A 23,554-nucleotide genomic window follows, 5' to 3' on the forward strand; every position below is an offset into this window, starting at 1 on the left:
CTGGACAATCTTTTTCCATGCAGTGTACAAATCAATTCTCTATCCAACTGACCAAAAAAACTTAAGTGTTGTTTGGTTTGTTTGTTTTGATTTTTAGGGCAGGGTCTCACTTTGTTTCCTTGAGTAGTGTGAGGCTGACAATCCTAACCATGTTGGCCTCAAATTTAAAAGTCCACATCCTTCTGCCATGCCACTTCTCAGTCATTTCTTACCTATCTTCATTTATCTCTAAGGATTCACTAAGGGCTATCATTTTTCTCTCCTAAATGCTTTTCAAATCTGTCTTGTAGGTGGTTCCAAACTTTATTATTTCCTAGGACCAAAAATCCAGACTTTTTGTTTGTTTGTTTTTTTTGAGACAGGGTTAAATCCAGACTTTTTATAAATCTACTTTCTAATCCACATATCTGGTTATGTGTTGAATCCTTTGGTGAGTAACATGATCCACATTTTAGGGTGAAGTGTCTTTTATAGAGTACAAGCCACTCTGTAAAGCTGTTTTCCATCTTCATCTTTTCTTCAATCACCATTCCATATATACTAGATTTGTTTTCTGGTTTGGAAGTTTAATTTGTTTTTGTTACTGTCTTGAGAATTATCTCATGTGGCCCAGTATGGCCTTAAATTCACTCTATAGCTGAGAAGAGCCTTGCTTCCACCTCCCAAGCACTAGAATGACAAGCATACACCAGCTTCTCAGCCGTTTGGAATGACATAAAGTTTACTGAACGGTCCATGCTCGCCGTAGCTTTGCTACCTTTGAATGTACTATATTTCTTTTTGTATTGTATTGTAGCCTCCCTTTCTTTCACTACATAATTGTTACTTATATTTGAAGACATAATTCTAATGCCCTTATTTTTTGAGCCAGAATCATTATCCTAGAAAGGGAATTGTTTCTGTTCTGTGGTCTTGTATTTTGTTTAGTTTTTTTTATTATAACACACAGCAAAAAAAGTGGTTGTTTCATGTATAGTTATTACATTACACTGAAACATTGACAACAACTAGGCTTTCTTTACTCTGGGGTCTGTAATTGCCTGTTTCATACTTGGAATGCTATGGATACTTAAAAAGAGTTTAACTTATCTGTAAAGTTTATTTTTTCTTTCTCTTCCTAATACTTTTTAAAGTGTTTTATGAGTACTGGTGTTTTGTCTACATGTGTATGCACATGGTGGCCAGAACAGGGCATTGGTCCCTTAGAACTGGAGTACTAGACAGATCCAAACCACCATGTGGGTCTTTGGAATTGAACCCAAGAGCTCTGGGAAACCTGCCAGTACTCTTAACTGTTGAGTCGTCTCTCCAACATCTAAATACTTGGATACTTTTTTTTAATGTGTGTATACCATGGTTGTGGGATGAGTCCAGAAAAGGATGTCAGATACCCTGGAGCTGGAGTTAGTGGGTAGTTTAGAGCCACCTGATATGGGTACTGGGAACTAAACTTGGGTCCTATTGAAAAGAAAGAAACCTCTTAAGGATCATCTCTTAGAACCCCTCCTTTGAATACCTTTTATTAAAAAGTATCACTGCTTTCATTGAGGATGAGATGACCAAAAAATATGTCAATCTGATAGAAGAAAAAAGTAATCTCAATATTAATTTGGGTTGATTTTGAATGCTATCTTAAAAGATTACAGCTGGAATTCTCTTTGGTCTTCCCCTTAATAGTACTATGTACTAGCAGGAACTTTAAAATGACCTTAGTCAAAATGCTTTGCAGATTAACAGCGATAATGCATGCCTATAATACTAGCACCAAGAAGCCAAGGTTGGAGAACCATGAATTCTCAGCCAGCCTAAGCTACATAGTTACATGCTAACTATGTAGCATCAAAAATAAGCAGGGCCAGCCCGTGAGATAGCTCGGTGGGTAAAGGTAATTGCTGCCATGTCGATAATCTGAATTTGATTCCCAGAACTTATGTGGTGGAAGGAGAGAATGAACTCTGGTAACTTACCCTCTGACCTCCACATATATGTACACATACTAAATAAAAAGTGTAATAAATAATAAAAATGTATATATGAAAGCCAGGCATATGAGAACTGGAGAGATAGCTCAGCAATTAAGAGCACTTCCTGTTCTTCCAAAGTTCACTCCCAGCACCACATCAGGTGGCTCACAACTACCCATAACTCCAGCTCTAGGAGGTCCAGATCCTTCTGACGGCCTCTACAGATTCCTATCCACATATGCCATACCCAGATACACACAGACATACATTTAAAAATCCATATGTTTTTAAAAGAAAGCCAACCCTAGTGATAAGGTTGTGTAATACAGCACTTGGAAGGTTGTGACTAGAGGATCAAAACTCATTCTTGACTACATAGCAGATTTGAGGCGAGCCCAAGATATTGTCTCAAAGAAGCAAAATAATGATGAAAATGAAAGAAAGGCAAGAGACAATTGCCTTAAAATAGTGGTTCTCAACTGTACTAATGTTCTAACTCTTTAATACAGTTCCTCATGTTGTGACCCCCATCATGAATTATTTCATTGCTACTTAATAGCTGTAATTTTGCTACTGTTTTGAATTGTAATGTAAACATTTGATATGCAAGACATCTAACATGAGACACCACCACCTCAACCCTTAAAGGGGTAGAGACTCACAGGTTGAGCCTTAAAATGTATATTGCCATGTTGTTTAAATTTGAATCAAATTTCAGCACCCATTTTCTTCCCCTTTCACAAACATACAAATTTAGCCATGAGAGATTTGCTGACCTGCTGCCTGTGGGAGTGTATTAATAGGGAGATTAATAGATTATTGAGTCTACTTACGGACTTTTCCAAACTCTACTACAAAAGTTATTGTTGTAACAGGCATTGTTATACACACCTACAATCCCAGCACATGGTAGAGTAGGAGGATCAAGAATTGAAAGTCACTTGGTAGTGGTGGCGCACGCCTTTAATCCCAGCACTTGGGAGGCAGAGGCAGGCGGATTTCTGAGTTCGAGGCCAGCCTGGTCTACAGAGTGAGTTCCAGGACAGCCAGGGCTACACAGAGAAACCCTGTCTCGAAAAACAAAAAGCAAAAAACAAACAAAAAAAAAGACAATGTCAAGAGAGAGTTTGTTAATAGGCTTTGAGTGTGAATAGGATTATATAATAAAATTTTATGAGCCTTATTTTTTTTCTCTTTTGTTTGTGTTTTGAACAAGGAGTTCTCATATTTCAAACTGGCCTCATATTCTGAGCCAAGCAGCCAAGGATGACTTTGAATTCCTAAACCTCCTACCTCTGTTTCCCAAGTACTGGAATTAGAAGCATGCACTACTATACCTGGCTAGCATCTATTAAAAACAAACAAAAAAGCACCTTTGTTGTTTTGACTGTATGAAAAAGAGTAGTCATTGGTTTCTAAGAGAATAACCTGGCTGGAGAGATGGCTCAGTGGTTAAAAGCACTGACTGCTCTTCCAGAGGTCCTGAGTTCAATTCCCAGCAACCACATGGTGGCTCACAACCACCTGTAATGGGATCCGATGCCCTCTTCTAGTGTGTCTGAAGAGAGCAATGGTGTTGTCATATACATAAAAAATAGATAAATAAATCTAAAAAGAAAGAAGAAAAGAAAAAAGAGAATAACCATTCAAAGACTGTAAGCTCAAAAAGAGTCACACTCTGTTAAGTGACAACCACCGTATCAGCTGAAAAAGGAGACAGCATATCCACTGTAAATTAGCAGGAAACTCTTTACTTCTTAAGTTTTGTAAATTATCCACTCAGTTATAATCAATACAATCATTTACTCAATACTGGTTTAAATTTATTTCTGCTTCATTCAGAGTCAATATTCAGGTAACCATCAGATTCTATTTTATTAACTTTGTTGGCAAATAACATTTCATTTCCACACCAACTTTGTCACTTTAGGTTCCTGTCAACCTGACCTGCGTTACAACAATTCCTTATTTAATACTTTACTTTTAGGTTTGTCCCTGAAATTCCTCCTTATTTGACACTTCTAAAGTAATTACTTAAAACTATGTTCACTTGGAGCTGGGAGTATACCTGAGTTCATATCGTGAGGGCCTCGATCTCATCCTTTATGCTCTCAAGCATACATGCATACATTCTTATTCTCACTCATTCTCTCCCTCCCCCTCCCCCACACATACACACACACACATCCCTACCTTAGCTTAATACCTGCAAGACAACATCCAGACCTCTTAGCTTGTTTCCCACCATAAAAAATGTTTGATGATCTCTTTAGTTCTAAATATTATATTTCCCCAATGGGTCTTCTCTTCAAATCCTCGTGAATATATGCACACAAACACAAAGCATATATCTAAGTCACAATTATATATACAAATGTCACAAGTTACTCACCTTTCAAGGGTTGATCATGAGTTTTCTCTTGGTAAAGTCTTCATATTTTAATTCTTCATCAAAGTCCTTTCCATTTGCCCTTCCTTTACAAGTCTATATTTGTGAATTCCTTTATTACTTTGGATCTACTTGAGTAAATTTCAGGTTCCTTCAGAGCAACAACCAGTTCAGCTACATTTGAGTAATTACAACTGATGATACTATTCACGCCCTGCCAACTCCTTTTCATCCTACTTGTTACCTTAGGTTTACCCTTAAGGGCTTCTACAAAACTAAATGTAAAGATGCAAAGCTTAGTAAGTCACAAAGTACTTGACAAAAGGAAGACAAAAATGCATAAAGTGGAAATTTTCCCTATGTGTGCCAGAGGATTATAATACCTGGTACTTGAAGGTAAAGCTACCATTTTTCTAGAGTTTTCACTATTGTCACAAAGTTCCCCTTTATTAAAATATTAAAATTAAGTGGGGAAAAACTTTTCTAAATTTCTGTTTGATTTTAAAATAATAACAAGCTGTAACTGGGAAACACATGTGATGAAATTCATAAACATGTCTGTCTGCTTAATTTAGGAAGATTTGCCATCTGCTAAAGAAGAGAGATTTCCAGCCATCCACAAACCTATTGCTGTTGGCTCTCAGCCAGTGCTCACTGTTGGTACAACCCACATTTCTAAGCTGACAGATGACCAGCTCATAAAGGAGTTCCTAAGTGGCTCTTACTGCTTTCATGGGGTAAGAAAGTGAAACTGTAATTTAAATTATTATCTTAAAACCTTACATGTGGCAGTTACCTAACCCATGGCCATTAGGAGCACTGAACAAAAGTGCCTACAGAGAGCGCACAGGGTCATGCCGTCACCAGTGGACATTTCCCTTGTATCGTCACTCCCCCACCCCCCATCTCTGCAGTCTCATCCACACCCGTTCCTTATATGCTCTCTACTCATAAACGGTTGACATTTCCTTTGGCATCCTTGTATGATTTTGGTTAATGGTTAGAATGGGCATCAGTGATTTATTTCTCACATTTTGGTTATGCAACAATTGAGAGTTCAAATTTGAGGTACATTTAAAAGGTAACATTTGCTCTGACTATTAAGACCAGTGTAAATACACTCAAAGGTATAGTTTGGGGTTTTTTGCTGGGGTTTAGGGGTGTTTTGAGACAGGGACTCACATATAGCCCTGGCTATTCTAAAACTCACTGTATAGACCAGGCTGTCATGTTTTGGTTTTGTTGTTTTCGTTTTAAACCATACCGTTGATTTTATAGATCATAAAAACTATATATACTTCCCATTATCATGTGACATTGTTACATCAGTCTTCCTTCTCTGTGTATAACTTTATCTGTTTCTTTCCTTTAGGGTGTTGGTTGGTGGAAATATGAATTCTGCTATGGCAAACACGTACATCAATATCACGAGGTATAGAATAGCAACAATCCAGGTTTATTTGTTTTGTAGTACTAGAGCTCAAGTATTCTTAACATTGAACTACATCTGTGACAGCTGGAGATTTGGCTCAGCAGTTTAGCATGTGCACTGCTCTTGTAGAGAACCCAGGTTTGATTCCCAGCACCCATATAAGGCAACTCACAACTGTCTGTTAACTCTAGCTCTAGGAAATCCAGAGCCTCCTGTACCCCTACAGTTTCCTGTACTCAAAGTGTACAACATACACTTAGACACATAATTTAAAAATTAATAAATCTTTAAAATCTGTGGAAAAAAAGAAAGGCTTTAATGCTACTCTTAATAGTGAGGTAATTTTAATATGGAAATACTAACCAGAGTATTCCCAGTTTTTAGAAACTGGAAAACTTATTATTAACTGATTTCAGTCACCTTGAAAGAACAATGCTTGTTAACTATCTGTATTCTTAAACTACCCTGAGCCTAGTAGATTAATAGGCTATCAGGGCTGTTCTTTTTGTTTTTTTGTTTTTGTTTGTTTTTCGAGACAGGGTTTCTCTTTATAGCCCAGGCTGTCCTGGAACTCACTCTGTAGACCAGGCTGGTCTCAAACTCAGATCCACCTGCCTCTGCCTCTCAAGTGTATTGGGGCTGTTCTAATTTAGAGTTATTCTTCTAATTCATTCTTAAGAAATGAATAAATAGTAGAATAGTACATTGATTACAGAATTAATCAAACTTGGTAAATGTTCCACCTTTCTCGGCTAAAAGAAAGTACTATTTAATCTTCTGTTTTAACCCAAGCTACCTACAAACACTCTCTATAGCTAGGAAAGACTTTGAACATCTGATCCTCCTGCCTCTACCTACTGAGTACTAGGATTACATGAATGCCCTAATATACTGCCTTTTTAAAATGGTGCTAGGTGTCAAGCTCAGGTCTTTCTATATGCTAGGCAAGCACTCTATGAACTGAGCCGAATCCCCAAGCCACTATGAAAGTATTTTAATGAGCATTTTAGATAGTTACATTAGTCTACTTTTTCAGAGTTTTTGTTGGTATTACTTGGTTTGGGTTGGGTTAAGTTGAAGGTTTTAATTTTTTTTGAATTGTTTTGGGTTTGTTTAGTTTGGGGGCTTTGGTTGGTTTGGGTTTTTGGAGGCTTGGTTGGTTGGTTGGTTGGTTGGCTAGTTGAGACTGGGTGTTACTAACTCAGAATGTCTTGATGATTCAACCCCCCTAAGTATTGGGGTTACAGGTATGCAGACTGAAAAAAAAATGCCTTTCAGAAAGTTAATACTGCTATTTTAATGACTCTTTTTTATATACTTAACACATTCCCATATAATTTACCAAATTTAATTTGTCCTAGGTCTTGTAACCTATAATTTTCTGATGGATCTACTAGGTTATTAGTATTAAAATACAATATTCTAATACTATATAGATATATATGTATAGAATAATAATAGAATATAATATATAGAATTAATATATATATTAGAAAATAATATACCAGGTACTTTATATGTTAACTCATTTAATCTCAAAACACCTTTCAGAAGTCAGTCCAGTTATCCCAAGTTTCAGGAACAAAAACAAGGTCTTACGTAAGCAATAAATAATAAGAGTGGACTTTAGACTCGCACGGTCTTGCTTCCTGTGCTGCTGCTTTCTAGACATTTTGTGCCTGATCCCTGTCTGGAAATTAACAAGTCTAGTTGTTGGGGCCAAACGAACAAACAAAGAAACAAAAATAGACGGAAAGAAATGTAATAGCTATTTTCCTTTAGGCAATAAAGTCTACTAGGGAAGTGACTGAATGTTTCACTGGGGGCAAGAACTTACCTTTTTTTGTTTTGTTTGTTTGGTTTTTTTTGGTTTTTTGAGACAGGGTTTCTCTGTGTAGCCCTGGCTATCCTGGAACTCACTCTGTAGACCAGGCTGGCCTCGAACTCAGAAATCCGCCTGCCTCTGCCTCCCAAGTGCTGGAATTAAAGGCGTGCGCCACCACTGCCCAGCTAAGAACTTACTTTTTAAGATAAAGTATAGTGTTTTATTTTGTTTTCTTTAAGAAAAAATAATAAAGGCAGAGTCAAGAAAGGATTCTGTATGGTTTTCATACAGAAATGAGTGTGCCATCAAATAAACTGTGGAGATTGTAAAACTTTAAAGTTCTTATTTAAAAGTAGAGGGATGAAGTGACGATAAACTGTAAGGTAAGGCGTCTTAGTCCATTTTTGTACTGTTTTAATAGCATACTACAAACTGGATAACTTAATAAGAAACGAACCTAGATTTCACATTTCTAGAGATTATCAAAGTATCTGCTATCTGGTAAGGTCCTTCTTGTTTCATCTAATGACACAAAGCAAGAGGAAAGGGGATGAGAACTCTTTCAGCTGTGTAGAGATGGCTTAGTGATTCACAGAGCTAACTGTTCTTTCAAAGGACCAGGCTTCAGTTTCCAGCATTACGTGGTCACTTACAAGCATCTGTAACTCCAGTCCTAGAAAATCCAACATCCTGTTCTGGTCACCTGGGCAGCAGGTATCCATGCACTGCACAGACATACATACAGACAAGATACCCATATACCTAAATTAATTTTTTAGTGTAGAAGGGGTGGAACCTTAAACTCAGAGCCTCCTGTCATAAGGATACAGTACTCAAGACTTAAATATCACCCATCAGTTTCTATTTCTCCATGCTTGTAAATTTAGGAATGTTTTGGGAGTGATTCATTCAACTCATAACAGCATCACAGTAGTGGTGTGTAAAGTACTTCCCCAGTATGTTTTTTCTTTATTTTTTTTCTTTCAGAAATTATTCATTTATTATCATTGTATGTGTACATGATATAAACAGAAATGTATATCATGGGTCTGATGCCCCTCTCCTCTCAAAACATGAGAGTAGTATTATATGATTGCATAAAATACGTATGAGCAATTAAATTTTTATTTTAGGAGGTTGAGGTGCTGGTATTGAATCAAAAAAAAAAAGGTTCTGGCAAAATGCCTCAGCAAATGAAAGAATGTGCTGTGTAAGTCTGACAACCTGAGTTTGAGCCCAGATCCTGTGGTGGAAGGGAAAGACAGCTCCAAAGAGTTGTCTTCTGGCCTACCCACACAGCACTGTGAGTACATATGCCTTCACACACATAAAGAAACTAAAGGAAAACATCTCCAGGAAGAAATTGATACAACAAAAAGAGAGATAGGAGAAGGAAAAGATATTGAGTCACAGGTTACTATATCTGGAGTTAGGCTAAATTATATTATTCATAGAAACAGAATAAAGATCACTTAAATTCTACTTCCTCATTTTGACTGACATCATCACATCATTATCCAGTAAGTGGATGAAGATGAGGATGGGATTATAGGAGGATCTACTTACGTCAAACATGCATTACTACAGACACTGTCACGGGCACCCTATGGCTCAGTCGGTGAAGGCACCTGATGCCAAGACTGACAACTGAGCATATACAAGAAAAGGTAAATGCAATTTTAAACTTTAGTGTTTTTCTGTATACTAGGACAAAGATAATGGGAGAACTTCTGTAGTTGTGGGGACATGGAACCAAGAAGAGCATGTTGAGTGGGCTAAGAAAAATACTGCTAGAGCTTATCATCTTCAAGACGATGGCACCCAGACAGTCAGGTAAAGACTATTTGCCTTTAAAACTTGACTGTTATGGAAGATTTGGGGGAAGGATCATGGACCCAAAGAACTGCACAGGAAAACCAACAGCATCAACTAACCTGGACCCTTGGGGCTCTCAAGAGACTGAATACCAACCAAAGAGCATACACAGGCTAAACCTATAGCCTCTACACATGTGCAGCTTGGTCTTCTTGTGGGTCCCCCAACAACAGGGGCTATCCCTAAAGCTGTTGCCTCTCTGTGGAATATGGTCCCCTAACTAGGCTGCCTTGTCTGGCCTCAGTGATAGAGGATGCTCTTTGCCCTGTAGAGACTTGATGTGCCAAGGTGGGGGGATACACAGTAGGGGGTCTGGAGAGAGATGGGAGGTGGGACTGTGTGAGCTGGGGGGTCATGAGGGTGGGCAGCAATCAGGATATAAAGTGAATTAAAATATGCAAAAATAAAATAATAAAAAGACTTAATTTTTGAGGGCCAATTTTTTTTTAAATTTATTTGTTATCTCATATAGTACATCCTAGTGGCCACAATTTTCCCTCCTTCCTCTCCTCCCAGCTCCCCCAACTCCCCACCGCACCAGGAGGACCTTCCTTCAGGGATATCAGCCAAACATGGCATATCAAGTTACAATAGGACGAGGCACCTCCCCTCATTAAGGCCAGATGAGGCAACCTAGTAGGAGGACAAGAGTCCCAAAAGTAGGCAAATCCATCAGAAACAGATCCCACTCCCACTTCTAAGAGTCTCACCAAAAAAAAAAAAAAAAAAGCTATACAACTTTAACACATATGCAGAGGGCCTAGGTTAGACCAAAGCATACTCCCTGGTTGTAGGTTCACTCTTAGCCCCCTGAGATCAGGTTTGTTGATTCTTTGGGTTTTCTTATTCCCACAGACCCTTCCTTTCCCCACCCCACCCCCATCTTCAGCAGGATTCTCTGAGCTCTGCCTAATGTTTGGGTGTGGGTCTCTGTATCTCTTCCTATCAGTTGCTGGGTAAAATCTCTCTGACAGTTGTGCTAAGCATCAATCTATGAGTATAGCAGAATATCATTAGGCATCATTTCATTGACTTTTTTTTTGGCCAGTCCTGTTTGGTTCTATCCTGGGTCTCTGGGTCTTCCAGGCAGTATCAGGGATAGGCTCCATCTCATGGCATGAGTCTCAAGCTGGACCAGTCATTGGTTAGCCACTCCCACAAGACCTGTGCCAGAACCTGGCAGAACAATTTGTAGGTCAAAGGCTTTGTGCCCATGTTCGTGTCTAGTGGTGAAGTCCCACCACTAGAAGCCTTGCATGATTAAAGGATATGGCTGGTTCAAGCTTTCTATCCTCCCCCCATTATTAGAAGTCTTAGATAGGGTCACCCTAATAGATTCCTAGGAGTGTTCATTGCATTAGGTTTCTACCTTGACCACAAACTGCTTCCCAATTCCAGTTGTCTCTCCCAGTCCTCTCTCCCCACCTGATTCCCTGGTCCTGCTCCCCAGACCACCTGTAACATCTATTGTTTCCTGTTCCCAGGGGCGTCCATGGATCTCCCATCTTGATCCCTCCTTGTCACTTAGCTCCTCTAGGTCTGTGGATTGTGGCACAATTATCCTCTACAATTAATATCCATTTATAAGTGAATACATACCATGTTTGTCTTTCTGAGTTACCTCACTCAAGATGATCTTTTCTAGTTCCAACTGTTTGCCTGCAAATTTCAGATATTATTGTTTTTAACAGCTTAGTAATACTCCATTGTGAAAGTATAGCATATTTTCTTTATCCATTCTTTGGTTGAAGGACATCTGGGTTGTTTCCAGTTTCTGGCTATTGTGAATAAAGCTGCTATGAAATAGTTGAGCACATGTCCTTGTGGTAGGATGGAGCATCTTTCAGGTGTATGCCCCAGGAGTGGTATGTATAGCTGGAGCTTGAGGTAGATCCATTCCCAATTTTCTAAGAAACTGCCATATTGACTTCCATAGTGGCTGTACAAGTTTGCACTCTGCAACCAGCAATGGAGGAGTGTTCCCCTTGCCAGCATGTGGTGTCACTAGTGTTTTTGATCTTAACCATTCTGACAGGTGTAGATGGAATCTCAGAGTTGTTTTGATTTGCACTTTCCTGATGGCTAAGGATGTTGAATATTTCTTAAGTGTTTCCTCTGTTGATTCTCTACTTAGATCTGTACCCCACTTTAAAATGGGTTATTTGGTTTGATAGTGTCTAATTTCTTGAGTTCTTTATATATACTTGGATATTAATTAACTTTGTCAGATGTAGGGTTGGTAAAAATCTTTTCCCATTCTATAGGCTGCTGTTTTGTCCTATTGACAGTATTGGTTTTTTTTTTTTTTTTGCTGTTGTTGTTGTTGTTTTGTTTTGTTTTGCCTTACAGAAGCTTTTCCGTTTCATGAGATCCCATTTTTATTGATCTTAGTGCTTGTGCTATTAGTGTTTTATTCAGGAAGTTGTCTCCTGTACTGGTCCATTCAAAGCTATTCCCCATTTTCTCTTCTATCAGGTTCAGTGTATCTGGTTTTATGTGAAGCTATTTGATCCACTTCGACTTGAAAAACTCAAAATGTTGACAGATTAAAATTTTAACTATACAGATCAGGACATGATGCTGCATGCCTTTAATCCCAGCATTTGGGAGACGTAGCAGTCAGATTTCTGAGTTCGAGGCCAGCTGAACTCCGAAACTCTATTTAGTGAGTTCCAGGGCAGCCACCATTATATAGAGAGACCCTGTCTTTACAAAAAAAAAAAAAAAATTAAATTTAAATTTAAACATGGGTAATATTTTAGGTCAGTACTATTTAGGGAACAGCCTTTAGATTCCTTTCCTTTGCAGAAAGAAGCAACCCAGTGTCAAGAACACAGTCATCAACTGCACATGGTGATGCATGTCTTTAATATAAACCAGGGCTAGATAGAGAAACCTTGTCTTAAAAAAAAGAAGCCAGTTATGGAGATACTGCCTAGGTTCAAATGCTGGCTGGCTCTTCCATAGTAGTACCTTAGGAAAAAATTAAATGACCTGTAAGCTTCACATATCTACTAGTGTATCCTTCTAAGGTCATGAAGACATTTAAATAATAACCTACCCTAGCTATAACATGCAGTAAACTGCAAGCTGCCTTTAATACTGATGGCGATCTACGACTGGCAGTGATGTTCATGACAATGACTCCATTCGTGTGTTTGGTTTTGTTGTTCTTTTTTCTCTTTAAGATTTATTTATTTTTACTGTATGTGCTTGAGTGTTTGCCTGAGTGTGTGTGTGTGTGTGCGCGCGCGTGCGCGCGCGTGCACTTGCGTGCCATATGTGCACCTGTTGCCTACAATGGCTAATGGAGGGTGTTGGATTCCTTGGAAATAGAGTTACAGACAGTTGTGAGCTGCCACATGGTACTGAAAATTGAACCCAGATCCTCTTGAGAGAGCAGTGAATGCTTTTAACCACTGAACCATCTCAATTTTATTCCTTTGTGTAGTGAGGGAGATTTAACCCTTCATCCATCCTAGATAAGCGCTCTAACACTGAGCTAAGTCCCCACTTCTAACAGTTTGGTTTGGTTAGAACTGAGGTTGACATTTGTGTTTGTACGTTTTTAACTGGTTCAATGTACTTTGTCATTCCCTCTTGTTACTTAGTTTTTGTTAGGTAGAGCTCACTTACCTTTTGTGCTATATAGATATATTTTATTAAACCAAACATAAGTTAATCTTACTTCTCAAGAATAAGTTCTTCAGCTTTTCTTATAATCTCATATCCAGTGAATTTAAAAGATTAATTCTTGTTCCTTCTCAAATGCTAATTTTTGTTTCTTCCTGGAACAGAGAGTATTTAGAAATTATTTTTAAAAAATATGCTGACTTTTCAGGCTGACCAAAGTCTTAAGTTAGGAAAATAAAAATAGAACTATCTAAATGTTCAATGTGCCAGATATTTTTTATGACTTCATGTGTTCAACACTGAAGCATAGCAGAGTGTGACCAGAAAACATAAAACATAAAACTTTTCTTTAGATATTGCTCACTCTGAGAGTGACACTTTGGCAGAGCCTTGGTTTTTTTTTTTTTTTTTTTTGGTACCATATACAAGAATGTATAATGGGATAAACTTGATGGAAAACAGAAACGAAGATTAGTTTCACCAAACAATATGCTGAGCTGGGCAAGTGGGTATCTTTAAAACAGTAACTTTTATTACTTTGTTTTGGTTGGTTGGGATAGGCCTCAAGCTCACGGCAATCCTGCATCTTTATCCTCCCAAGGGCTGCTGTCAGAGGTATTTGAGTAACCATACCAAGCTCAGAAAACTTTGAATCTGACCTATATGTAATATGGACACCATTAAGAAAGATAGTACAAAGTTTCTCTAATTTGTATTTTCCTTATAGACTCTGACTCTGTGATGTAACCTTCTCACCTACCCATTACACTTATTCTAATTAATGAGACTGTAATAAAGCTTGTATGTTTCTCCAACTCAGGATGGTATCACATTTTTATGGAAATGGGGATATTTGTGATATAACTGACAAACCCAGACAGGTGACTGTAAAACTAAAGTAAGTTGAATCCTTCTCTTTTACCTACTTTTTATTGACAAAAGTTTTACATAGATATAATAACTAAATAAATTACTAAATTGTGTTTTAAATTAAAATAGCTAGTTATTAAATTACTAAATTTAAGTTAAATTATGTTGGGTCTACTTAAAGTTTTTATATATTAATAGGATAACAAAAATACCTGTTTTTTATGACATAGGCAGTACCTTAAAGTGCTCTGTATTTTAGGTGTAAAGAATCAGATTCTCCTCATGCTGTCACTGTGTATATGCTTGAGCCTCACTCCTGCCAGTATATTCTTGGGGTAAGTAAAATGAAAATAATCAAGAGTTCACTTAGAGGCTAAGTGGCAGAATGCTTACCCTGAGTGCAGGAAGTCCTAGATCCAATCCCAATACCACCAACTGAAAAGAATTTAATGTTGGACATATTTGAATTTTTGGTGTTAAGTCTATAAGGGCATTCTTTATGCCTAGCATGCATGAAGCCCTGGGTTTAATTCTTAGTACCACATAAAACCAACCAGATATGGGGATGCACCTGTAATCCCAGTGCTTAAGAGGTAGAGGCATAAGAATAAGTTGTTCAAGGTCAAAGCCAGCCTGGCATGTATGAGATCCTGTCTCACAGCACAGGTCTTAAATGCTGAGTTTGATTATTTAACAATTTTAAATAGCATTGTAAATATCATCCAAAATAAGGTTTGCCACAGCAGAAAGTTCTCTCAGACCCCTGATCAGGTAGGTATCCAAAAGATGCCTCTTTTCAGTTTTTCATACGATAGATTAGGTTTGCTTCCTTTGGGATGCCACATGAATGGAGTTCCATTGTGTGTCTGGTTTCCCATACTCAAAAATGTTGAATATATCAGAACTTTGTTCTGTTTTCATTGCCACATCCTATTCTTTTCTTTGTAAGTATACTCTTCTACAGATGAACATTTAATTCATTTTTCTTTTTTTTTTTTTTTTGGTTATAATGAATAAGGCCTCTATGTTTTCATTCATTATGGTTACATACCTGTGTGTAGAATTTCTAAGTCATGGGTAAAAATACCTTCTATCAAATGACTCACCAAAATGCTACTGTTATTTAATCTCCTACCAGCAGCAGTACATGAAAGTCAGAGTGCACTTACTCTGTCTCCTCACTAGCTTTTTTTTCAGTCTTTCTTGTTAGTTATTTAGTGGGTTTAGTTTGCACTCCTCATACAGTTAATGATACGGAATACCTTTTCATGTCATTGTGGTATTCATTTATGTTTGTGAAGCTTTACATCTAGCCAGGCTTTACTAAACAAAAGGTTATCCTGCTACTTCTTAAAATGGTTAGGAAGACTTTATTCACTACTGTTTTTATTAGTACCAAGACTTACATGAAAGACATTTGATTGAAATGCATTGTATACATGTATGAAATCCCAAATGGATGGATGGATGGATGGATGGATGGATGGATGGATGGAATGAATGAGACTATTGCAATAGCAGAAACAGGTAAAGCTCCGCTCTGAATTCAGAAGAGACAGTAACTCAGAATCAGTAGCCACTAGATTTAGATTTAGTAAATAGAAAATCACAGAAAATAAGCAGTAAGCACCTAGACTTCTATTTTAAAAAATAGATCTATTTATTCTATATATGTGAGTACATTGTAGTTCTCTTCAGACACACCAGAAGAAGGCACCAGATCTCATTATAGATGGTTGTGAGCCACCATGTGGTTGCTGGGAATTGAACTCAGGACCTCTGGAAGAGCAGTCAGTGCTCTTAACCACTGAGGAATCTCCCAGATCTTGGCTTCTTACAAAAGCAAGCCAGAGTGACCAGATATTGAGTGTGGAGGTTCTCTCTCTTGGTATAAATGGACTAGTCAGGCCAGAGACATGGCGCAAGGCATAATTTGACAGAGGCTCAGGGGAACCTGACTACTGGTTAAAGAATAGAGTTTGTGTCAGTCTCTTACCTGAGTATTTTTTCTATTGGCACTTATCTTCTGATTGCTTGATTCTAGGAGCTCAAAAATAGTCTGGATATAAACTGTTTGTATCGTACACACATTTTTTTATACTCTGGCTTCCTCTTGTTCATTGTCTTCTGATAAACAAAACTATATTCTATTAGTTTTTTTCTCTTTTTTTCTTTTATGGTTACTGTGTTTTGTGTTCCAAGAATTTTTTGTTGCCTTAGTCACGGACACACTCTCTTACCATTTTCTTCTAGAGATTCCATAATACTGACTTTGATTTAAGTGTGCCTTTTTCTGTTTTTATCCTCTGTGAAGCTATCCTCATAGCTTCTAGAACTTGTGGGTTCATAAAAATTTTAGAAAAAAAAATTGCCATTATCGTCTCAAATATTTCTTTTGCCCTACTCTTTTTTCCATGTTTCTGAAACTGCTTAAACATACATATGTGAAACTGTCTCAAAATCTCAAAAACTTCCTTTTATTTCCACCCACTCCTGCCCTATCCCATGTTTAAAGGCAAATCATTTCTGTCAGCCTTCCCCAGCTTCACTGATTACTTCCTTTGCCATGTCCAGTCCATTGATGAGTTCATCTGTGAAACACTTTTTATCTGTTAATATTTCCATTGGATTTTTATTATTTATTTTCCTCTATTTAAATTCTCTTTGGTCACATGCTCTCTACTGTTTTCCCTGATATATGTTTGGTTTTTTCTTTTGTTGTTTTGTTTTTTCACAATTATTATGACAAATGACTCATCCTTTAAGTTAGTGTTTACTTTGCCTTATAAGTAGAACTGATAGTTTTGCTGTAGTGTTTTACTGTTTTAGTGATATAACTCTGAGAGATAAAAATATTTTACTGAGAGATAACAATATTTTCACCTATGATGCTTTTATATGAGTGATTAAACTTGTTTTTCTGAAAGCCTTATTATTTATGTTTGGCATCAAGAAACTTGTCTGTAACCCAGCACTCAGGATTGCCAAAAGTTCAAGGCTAGTCAGGGATACCTAGCATGACACAATCTCAAAAGAGAAAAGGGAAGGGGGCTGGGGAGAGAGAGAAGAGCCTGATTTGTAGGGGAAATGTTGGGTTGTTTATCCAAATCATGACCTTACATATTTAGCAAATATATTCATTGAGAAGATTCTGAGGAAATGTTCACCTTACCAACTTTCTAATATCATTATTATTCTTTAGGTTGAATCTCCAGTAATCTGTAAAATTCTAGATACAGCTGATGAAAATGGACTTCTTTCTCTCCCCAATTAAAGGATATTAAAGTTGAAGGAAAGAAAGATAATTGAAAATCATCACTTCCTCCTGACCATATCTCATTGTAGAGTCTCACCATTGGACATTGTCTATAGTATCACAAAAAAATGACTGGCAACCACACTGTGAAATTCCTGTGTATATAAGAGATTATGGATAAACTTGTAAGGCAGATCCTTGTCTCACTTCATTCATTTTGTTCTTGTATGAACTGATTGCGTTTGGCTTTGCTTGGGTAATGTTATTTCAAAACAAATCCGATCCAAGCAGTTTAGTCCAGCCTATCAAATGTCATAATCCTTGTACTTGTTAAAGTATTTTAAATAATATACTTACTGAATAAATTACAGTATATATGACAAGCTGATGAAGTAAAGACAATGAAGAAAGAAGTTGCTAGGAGATTGTGTAAATGAGGGGCCACATAAAATAAATAAAATTCTGGTGCCTAAAATCCTTTCAGCACATTTTTCTGTGGCAGCTGCTCTCTGTCAGGCACTAAACTAGAAGGCAAACAGAGGAGAGCCTCACAGATAACCCCGAGACCACTAGAGAAACTCTTCTTCTTTTTTTTTTTTATGACAGATTACTCCTTTTCTTGAACTTTTATGATTCTTATCATGAGTGAGTGTGAGTTTACTACAGAGTACCTGTCTAGTGCAGACAGTTGGTGACTCATCTCTAAATTAGAATGGTTAGATCTAAAACTCACTGTGCTGGCTCTCATACCTGCCTGCTATATATTGTAAATCTTAATTCTGGACAGCTTAACAGCACAATATTTATTTTAAAGAGAATAAAATGTTAATAAGCCATCTTTTCATGTAATTAGTGGTAGATTATTCAGTTGCTTTGTTTTCTCCTTTATCCTGTATGCATATATTTTATACATATATATCTTAACAAGAACAAAAAAGTGGCCATAGGGCCTGAGGGGTTATCTCAGAGCCAGAGCATGTTTGAGGCCCTCAGGTCAATCTTCGGCAACAAAAATAAGGAGATGGATATTGGGGTTCATGCTTTTGTTCCTGGCACTAAGTAGACAGATGCAAGGGGATCAGAAAGTTCAAAGATAGCCTGGTCTATACCAAGACTAGCCAGTTGGGCACCAGCCAGGGCTACAAAGCGAGAGCCTATCTTAAACAGTCAAAATAAAAGGTGGCCCAGATACTCCTGAAAACCAATATTTCTGATAAAAGCTGTGTTATGAAAGGGTATATGGCCAGGCCTAATGTCATATACTTATAATCCCAGCACTTGGGAAGTAGATACTATAAAAATCAGAAGTTCAAGGTCTGCTACATAGTGAGTTTGAAGCCAGCCTGGGCTGCAGGAGACCTTGTCAAATAAATAAATAAATAAATAAATAAATAAATAAATGCCTTTATAGCTGGGTCAAGTTTAGTGGTAAAGCATTTGCCTACTATATGTACGACACTAAGTCCATTCAGTCTAGGACAGTGGGTCACAACCTGTGGGTAATTACCCCTTTGGGGGTCGAATGACCATTTCATGGGGGAGGGGTGTCACCTAAGACCATTAGAAAACATATTTACATTGTGATTCATAACAGTAGCAAAACTACAGTTATGAAGTAGCAACAAAAACACTTTCATGGTTGAGAGTCACCACAACTATATTTAAGGGTCACAGCAGTAAGGTTGAGAACCACTGGTCAGATACAGCTCATTGGTAGATTGCTTAGCATACAGAAGATCCTAGATTCCATTTCTAGCACAGCACAAGAAATGAAGACAAGAAAAAGGTAAATGGCTCAACATAGTGGCTTAACCCCAGAACTTGGAAAACAGAGAAGTATTGCCATGAGTTTGAGACCAATCTGATTTGCCATACACAATGAAATCTAGGCTAGCCTGGAAAGAGTGAATGAAATGAGACACTTTCTATAAAAAAAAAAAACAACAAAAAAAAAACAAGCTGGGCATACTTTTTATCCTAGCACTTGAGAAAGCAGAGGCACGTAGGTTACTGTAAGTTTGAGACCAGCCTGGTCTATATACTAAATTCCAGGTAAGTACTAACTTGTTTGTAGATTTTAGAAAGAAGCAATACATAGAAAAAGCAGGGACGTTAAGTTCAAACCTAGGTCTACACTATAACAATGCTAGGTTATTAGGAATGAGATTGGGGGTGAGATTGAGGGTGTAGTGCTCCTACAACGCATAGAATGCCCTACATAACCAAAAATATGTAGACTTTTTTATTCTACACCAACCAAATTCAGCACCTTTGGGTATCCTACAATTGATTTTAGTTCGCAAGCTTACCTACTTGGACTTAGCATCAGATGTCACAGGTAAAAGGATTCAGCCTTACAAGGCTACCCCACATCAGATGTCAGTTACAAGTACCAAGTTCTAACTATTTATCTGTGGGCTGTGAGGGGCAGCTGGGTACCTGTCAAGCACAAGATTTAAACCCCGGAAATCCTCTGGGACAGTAGGAGTTTGGCAGGCTCCTGGGCCCCTGCCTCCTTTCACATAGTTACAGCCCCCCACAGAGAAGTCTGTGGCCATCAGTCATGTAGGAGCAGTATCTATACTTGTAGATAAGGTATCCCCAAGCTCTCAGACCAAGCCTATAGGTACCTGTTGCTAGACCCTGACCCACCTCAAAACTGTATATAAGAATCCTATCCAGAAGGAATAAAGGTGTGCGAGAATTACTCTGTCGTCTGAGAGCTTCTGTCATAAGAGCTGTGACTCTGCCACTTGGGAAGAGATCTGCTCTCCTGAACCACCTTCAGGAGCTTCCCCGCACTCCTTGCTGGCTCAGCTTGGCCAAACTCAGTGCAAAGCTTCTTGGAACAACTGAAGTGCCAACAGCAGAGACAGAGGCGGAAGCAGCTGCAGCAGGGAAGTGTCAGAGGCAATTCCCCTCCCTGTTTGCACTCTCTACCCTTTGCCTGAACCTTCAGCGGCTGGGCCAGAGAGCTCCATGGAAAGCCTCCAGCATACAGACCCTCATATATATACATATATACATATATATATGTACACACACACACACATATACACACACACACACACACACACACACACATATATATATATGTCTATTTGTCTGTATATGTACCACATACAGTTACAGAAAGTTGGGAGTTATCTAAAGTGGGTGGTTGCTGGTCCTCCGTAACAAAAGCAAGTGTTTTTTTGTTGTTGTTGTTTTTGTTTTTTTCGAGACAGCGTTTCTCTGTGTAGTCCTGGCTGTCCTGAAACTCACTCTGTAGCCCAGGCTGGCCTCGAACTCAGAAATCCACCTGCCTCTGCCTCCCAAGTGCTGGGATTAAAGGCGTGTGCCACCACCGCCCAGCAAAAGCAAGTGTTCTTAACCACTGAGCCATCTCTCAAGTCTCTGGATTCTAAAACCTTCAACCAGACAGCTATAAATCAGAGTCTCCAGACCTACTACTTGGTCGCAAAAGTTTGCTAAAATGGTTTACAGAACTCTGGTAAATAGTTTACCAGTTATAAAGGAGACAAGCACTGATACAGTCAAATGAGGTAAATAAAGCAAGGAGGTTGGGATAGAGTTCAGTTTCCACACCCGATACTTCCTCAGTCTAATAATGTGGACACTCTTCAAATCTCAAGAATTTAAAAGTTTCTCTGGAGCTTGATACCCACCTACCTCTAATACACGGGGTTGTAATTTTTTCAGCATAAATACTGAAAGCAAGCTATATTCTAAGCTACTCCTGGTTTTTCAGGCTGTGCCTTGCCCTGAGAGACTTCATTTTATAAGCAACATTTGAGTAGGAACAAAGACAGAAGGGTGACTCTGTACCTTGTAGGCATGCAAACAACACAATCCATCCAGCACCACCCATAAGGCACAACTGATAACATAAAAAGAATATCACCCTATGATTTTATCAAATTAATATCACACACAAGTATATGTGTTAAAATTGTACCAAGAAATTCAGCAAGAACTTACTGAACTTGCTAAACTGAGGAAGAAGTGTGGCAACCTAATTTGGATCCAGTTAGAGGAGGATACCTTTAATAACCCTGAAGGTAACAACCCCATCAGTCTGTCATCTGCTTATCTGAAAACTAAAGTATTCGTGAGTTTATTGCTATCCAATTAATTCTCACATATAGGAAGATAAGCATGTTCATCTGTCTCTGACATACAATCATGAGAAAGTGTACTCCAGTGGTCTCAAGTGAACAACAAAAAGCCTTCCTGTCACTTGAAAAATCCCCAGGGTCTTAAGAGCTTTGATCAGAATATAGAATATAAAGACCAAATATATACAGAGGTGGGGAAGGGGCTTAGGAGTCAGCCTTGTGTATCCAGTTCACCTTCAACTTCTCTGAGGATGAGGGCTAGTCCAGATATGCCTGTATCCCTTCTAGATTGTGTTTTCCTACCTAGTCCATGGAGACTTATGTGCTCTCTAAATGCTTAGCTTCTGACTTGATAAGCAGCTGAATTATTAAGATGGCAGGATGATTCAGCTCCAACATACCTAATGTGCTTTGAGAAGGCTTTCTCCAAGTACCGTTTCTGTTAAATTGGGTACTACTCCATACCTACCAAATTGAATTGGTTAGAACAGAGTTTAAGAACCTGTTTTGGTTTGGTTTGGTTTTGGTTTTTCGAGACAGGGTTTCTCTGTGTAGTTCTGGCTGTCCTGGAACTCACTCTGTAGACCAGGCTGGCCTCGAACTCAGAAATCCGCCTGCCTCTGCCTCCCAAGTGCTGGGATTAAAGGCATGCGCCACCACTGCCCGGCAGAACCTGTGTTTCAAATGAACTTAGATTCTGTTTTTGGTACCAACTGATTTGATCTGATTTTGATACCAACTAAATCTCAGTGTTTTAAATACACATACACGCTAAATTAATAAATGCAAATATTAATAAATCCACCAGTGAGTCAGTGGTTAAGAATCACTGACTTAGGATCTTTACTTCCAGTGATTTAACATATGCTAAACCCTCCAAATTAGAGTGTCAGAAATTAAAGCCAGGGGGTGGTGGCGCACGCCTTTAATCCCAGCACTTGGGAAGCAGAGGCAGGCGGATTTCTGAGTTCGAGAGTTCGAGGCTAGCCTGGTCTACAGAGTGAGTTCCAGAACAGCCAGGGCTATATATAGAGAAACCCTGTCTCGAAAAACCAAAAAAAAAAAAAGTAAAAAATAAAAGAAATTAATAGCTGGCCTTCAGAAGACTTTGCATGTAAATATTCCGTGAACTTTTTTGGCTTTATCTGCACTTCTAGACACCACTGGGCTTATAGACTATCTCTAACCCATCCTTGATTAAAGAGATGCTAAGAACAAAGTGTCTCAAAGCTGAATAGAAACCTGTATGCTGCCCTGGGACCTCTCCCTTTCAGTTTCTAGTGCCTGTAATACCAGTACAGGAGCAGGGGAGTTATAAGCTCATTGTCAGCCGTGGCTACATAATGAGACCCTTTCTCAAACAAAACAGAGTCATAACCCCAAACTGAGATACTAGAAATAACACAGTAGGAGCTGGAGAGATCACTCAGCAGCAAAGAGCATTGGCAGCTCTACAGAGCACACAGGTTCCATTTCCAGCATCCACATGATGGCTCACAACTGTTCATAATGCCAGTCAGGAAATGCTTCAGCTTCTATGAGGCACTTCACATATGTTATATACATATATGTAAACAAAACACCCACACACATATTTTTACATTTTTTACTTTAGGTTTTATCTTATGTGTGTGAATGTTTTGCTTGTTTGCATGTTTAACATGTACCTTCATGATGCCTCCAGAAGTCAGAAGAAGTCATCAAATCTCCCGAAACTGGAGTTATGAATGGTTTCGTGAGCTGCCATGTGGGTTGTAGGAACTGAACCCAAATGCTCTGCAAAATGCCAAGTGCTTTTAACTGCTGAACCACGGTGTCTTTGTTAGGGTTTCTATTGTTGCTATAAAACACTGTGACCAAAAAGCAAGTCGTGGAGGGGAGGGTTTATTTGGCTTACACTTCCACATTGCTGTTCTCCACTGAAAGAAGTAAGCAATGGAACTCAAACAGGGTAGGATCATGGAGGTAGGAGTGATGCAGAGGCCATGGAGGAATGCTGCTTACTGGCTTGCTTCCCATTGCTTCCTCAGCCTACTTATTATAGAACCCAGGACCACCAGCCCAGGGATGGCACGATATAGTGGGTTCAACTGATATTGCTTGTATTCTAATATCAATTTGGGTCCCCAAATCTGCTTACATGAATGTCTGCACATAGCTTCTGGAAACCTGACTCCAGTTGGTTCTGATTG

At 38.5% G+C, this 23,554-nt stretch overlaps 1 protein-coding gene across 1 annotated transcript in view; it reads left to right on the top strand.

The window, feature by feature from the left end:
- Positions 1-17,455, top strand: part of Erlec1 (endoplasmic reticulum lectin 1) — a 31,214-nt gene extending 13,759 nt beyond the window's left edge. The window contains exons 9-14 of the mRNA XM_028777431.1: positions 4,929-5,090; positions 5,726-5,785; positions 9,319-9,443; positions 13,939-14,016; positions 14,248-14,323; positions 17,191-17,455. Of these exons, the coding sequence (XP_028633264.1) occupies positions 4,929-5,090; positions 5,726-5,785; positions 9,319-9,443; positions 13,939-14,016; positions 14,248-14,323; positions 17,191-17,262 (573 nt within the window). The 3' untranslated portion in view covers positions 17,263-17,455. The remainder of the gene's footprint in view (positions 1-4,928; positions 5,091-5,725; positions 5,786-9,318; positions 9,444-13,938; positions 14,017-14,247; positions 14,324-17,190) is intronic.
- Positions 17,456-23,554: the final 6,099 nt, after the last annotated feature.

The sequence above is a fragment of the Grammomys surdaster genome, unplaced genomic scaffold, assembly GCF_004785775.1.
Source record: "Grammomys surdaster isolate TR1022 unplaced genomic scaffold, NIH_TR_1.0 67, whole genome shotgun sequence".
Taxonomy (NCBI): domain Eukaryota; kingdom Metazoa; phylum Chordata; class Mammalia; order Rodentia; family Muridae; genus Grammomys; species Grammomys surdaster.